This window comes from Frankliniella occidentalis, unplaced genomic scaffold (genome assembly GCF_000697945.3).
Source record: "Frankliniella occidentalis isolate FOCC.00 unplaced genomic scaffold, Focc_3.1 Scaffold101, whole genome shotgun sequence".
NCBI classification, from domain to species: Eukaryota; Metazoa; Arthropoda; class Insecta; order Thysanoptera; family Thripidae; genus Frankliniella; species Frankliniella occidentalis.
Window position 1 is genome coordinate 258,718 of NW_026267230.1, and position 3,745 is coordinate 262,462.

A 3,745-nucleotide genomic window follows, 5' to 3' on the forward strand; every position below is an offset into this window, starting at 1 on the left:
CCCGCCCCGCCGCCCCTACGTGGATAACGAGATGAGGAGGGTTGTGGCCTCGACCCGGGCCTAACCCAACTGGAGCCGGGCTGGCGAGGCGAGGTGGACGCTGCTGAGTGCTCTCGCATTGCTGCCTGCTGCGGTTTTGCGTGGACGCCGCACACAGGGGGGTATTTTAGGAGTGAAAAGGGCGCCCTCTTGCAGTCTGAAAGCTTGAGTATAGTGTCCAGACTGTACGACCGCTCCAGCCAAGTCTCCGGGTCCCGTCGAACTAGCTAGCAAAGGCTGTTTCGCCAAAGCTTACAAGTGCGGACATTTAAGAACTAATCGCGCAGAACTTCGTTAGCTTCAGTCGAAGTTCAGTTTTATTTGAACCAAGTGCGGAGTAGTTCACCGATGCACGATCTCAATGGCGTAGCCCTTTCTGGGCGGCTTGTGTCTTCGTCCAATGTTGCATCGGTGAACTCTGAAGCAAGAAACAGTCGGTGTTGATGTAGACCACGGTGGATGTAGACTCAACGCACCTTTCCTTGTCCACAGGCTGATGGCATGGCCGAGGAGGCCGAGGAGGACGCGGTGGTGGCGTTGCTGCTGTGGTCCGGGCGCGCCCTCCTGCTGCTGCTGCTCATCCTGGGCGCCGCCGCCAACGCCCTGGCGCTGATCGCCTTCTGCCGCGGCCCGGGACTGCGCACGCTCTCTAACCGCTTCGTTATGAACCTCCTCGTCGTCAACCTGGCGGCATGCACCCTGCTGCTGCCGCTGCTGCTGCTCGAGAGCACCAACGCCCTGGGCACGGCGAGCGGCCCGGGCAACGCCGTGCTGTGCTCCATCAGCGAGGGCGTGGCGGCCGGCTACTGCACCGCCTCCATCCTGGGCGTCCTCCTCATCGCCGGTGAGTCTCACTTCTACATTCAAATTAATGTTTTCCTGGTTTTCGTTTCCGATGGAATTAATTAGTGAAATGCAATGCATGGCTGCATCACATTGCGTAAAACAAGCACCCACAGCGACAACGTTTGATGCAGCAAAAATGTCGGTTCGTAAAATGTTTTATTCTGATGACTCCCTTCCTCCCGGGTTGCAGTGGACCAGTACTACGCAGTGGTGGACCCGCTGCGCTACCACTCCAAGGTGGACGGCGTGCGCAGCGTCGGCATGCTGGCGGCCGCCTGGCTGTGCGCGCTGCTCGCGGGCGTGCTGGGCGCGCTGGAGCCCCGCGGTGCCGGCCTGTGGGCGTCGTGCGACACGAGCCCGGTCCCCGCCGCCGTCCTGGCGAGGGCCGGCATACCTGGGGAGGATGACCTCGACAACCCCGGCACCGAGGATGCCGTCGTCGTGTCGCTGTACCGCCGCGTGTACGCCGCCGTGTTCGCCGTGCTGGTGTTCATCGTGCCTTTCGCCGCGCTGTGTTGGATCTACGTGTCCATCTCCAGCGCGGCACACCGCAATTCACAGCGGACGAGGCGCAACGGCTCAGGTACGTACGGCAGGGTGGCTGCGGCAGGCATTCGGCGAGGCACTCAGCCTGCGCAACGGCAGATAGGCAACCCTCGCGCGGTGGCGTGCGAGCGTTGCCTACACGCCAGGCGCCCGCCGGCCTGGGCCCGACTGGGCCCGACACCCCGGCGACGCTATACTAACCGACCTGCTCTGTTGCTTTCAGGTTCGGTCGCTCCGTCGACGCCTCCCCCGGAGCTGAGCTGCTCGGAGTGCGGGGTCCGCAGCGTGGGCCCCACGCCGTCCAGCACTCTGAGCGGGCACGCCGGGCACGCGCGCGCCGCCGCCGGGCCCCTCGGCCTCCCGGTCAGCCGGAGTGCGCCGGCCATGGACGCCGTGGCGGCGGAGGCGGCCGCGGGCGAGGCCGGCCACCAGCGGCAGCAGCTGCAGCTGCCGGCGAGCAGGCGGAGCTCCGTCACGTCTTCGGCCGACGACGCGGCCAGCTGCGGCGACAGCGTGTCCACGTGCGGCTTGGCGCGCACGGAGCGGCGGCGCAGCAGCTGCCCGCACGCGCACGCCGTCACCGTCACCATCTCGCCGCCGCCGCCGTTGGCCGTCAGGTCGGCGTCGGCGTGGCTCGTGTCCTCGCTGCGCTGCCGCATTTCCAACGCGTCGCTCTTTCGCTACCGCGAGGAGGGCCGCGCGGCGCGCGTCTCTGCCATCGTGGTCGTCATGGCGCTGGGCTGCTGGGCGCCGTACGTGGCGGTGCTGGTGCTGCACGCAGCGCTGCCCGCCGCCTCCCCAGCCACCTCCCGCCTGCCGCGCCACCTTGACGCGCTGGCGCTGGCCGCCCTCGCGGCCGCCGTCTGCATCTCGCCCTGCCTGTTCGCCTTCCGGAACAGGCGCGTGCAGAAGGAGGTAGGTTGGTCGTGCTTGAGGGAGTGTGGCACGCACGACTCGCGACGACTCCGGTGTGCTGACCGTGTTGTTGATTACTCCAGGTCCGCCGCGTGCTGTGCCCGCGGGGACGCAAAGGCTCGCTGGAGCGGGGCCGAGGCTGCAACAAGAACAAAAGTCGCCACGGGTCCGCCGCTGGGGCGGGGCCAAGTGGGGGTGGCAGCGCGCGGAGGTTGCTCCCGCACAGCCTCATGGCTAGCCTGGCCGAGGACTGTAGCTCCCCGTCAGACAGGTAGGCTGTTCAACTAAGCCCGTATCATGTACCACAACGATCCGAATCAAACGGCCTTTTGACTATTGAATCTCCTCCAGCACGTCAGCACTCACTATATCCGGGATGGGTAAGGGGATGGACGACGACGCCAGCGCCCTCACTGTGTCCGTGTCGTTGCTGCCAGCGCCGCTGTGGACGCCGCACCTTCTTCCAGACGACGCCCTCGCCGTGGAGACGGCCAGGAGCTCTTTCTCCTCTGGGGCGTCCTCCTCGCAGGGCTCAGCGCTGTCCACGGACACGGCCGACGAGTAGTGGCGCACCATGGACAAGGCGGGAGAGGAGTCGCCCGAGACGTACCTGAAGCACAAACGGCACAAACCCTTTTCCACTCTGTTGGAACAGGCCGGCTACTGATATTAAGAGTTTGGTCGAGTGCACTTAGTGCAGCACTAGTGATATTAATGACTGCATTGTTCCTTCTCCACAAATTTCGCGTACTCGTCGTGTCCTCGGAAGCAGAGGAGGTATCTAATAATCGGAGTAACGAATATCTGCCATTTGCACCAGACAAATTCTTTTCTGTTTTCGTCCAGTTTAGGATTTAAAAAATCACACTGTAATTCTCTTTGCCTTTACAATGCAATAGCTAAGTAAATCTCAGAGGAATCTAAAAGACTGACAGTCTTGCCCGTTAGAGTATAAGCTGTCTACCACAAAACTCATCCATGTGGGACCACTAGTCATTTTATAATAGTGAATATAACTTACTTTACAATACTGTAAGAATTGCCTACCTACCACTTCAGTGTTAAAAGTTATACTAAATGGAGAGAGAGGCCTGTTGTTTGCAGAAAAGCCTCCATAGTGCCATACCTGACCATTGAATTGATCCGGATGTATTTTCCACTTGATATGCTTCTTTTTCAGGCTTTAACTTTGCTCTAGGACAGCTGTGTTCAAAGGTTTCAAAAGAGGACAGATCATTGGAAAATTTGTTCTGCTGTCTAGTGGCTGCCACTGAACAAGGGTCTCCCATTTTAAATACAATTAACTTGAGAATCAATGAAAACTGTGATAAATTATGTTGATATGTAAATAAGGAGGTCTTCCTCCTAAAGTGTTTTTGTTTGCTAAGCTTGTTAATAA

The 3,745-nt window shown here is 60.3% G+C and overlaps 1 protein-coding gene across 2 annotated transcripts in view; it reads left to right on the plus strand.

Moving 5' to 3' along the window:
- Nucleotides 1-3,745, plus strand: part of LOC113211814 (D(4) dopamine receptor-like) — a 39,389-nt gene extending 35,644 nt beyond the window's left edge. For both annotated transcript variants that reach the window (XM_026430302.2, XM_052269755.1), the window contains exons 3-7: nt 532-883; nt 1,076-1,468; nt 1,655-2,346; nt 2,430-2,617; nt 2,698-3,745. In XM_026430302.2, the coding sequence (XP_026286087.1) occupies nt 541-883; nt 1,076-1,468; nt 1,655-2,346; nt 2,430-2,617; nt 2,698-2,911 (1,830 nt within the window). In that variant the 5' untranslated portion in view covers nt 532-540 and the 3' untranslated portion in view covers nt 2,912-3,745. The remainder of the gene's footprint in view (nt 1-531; nt 884-1,075; nt 1,469-1,654; nt 2,347-2,429; nt 2,618-2,697) is intronic.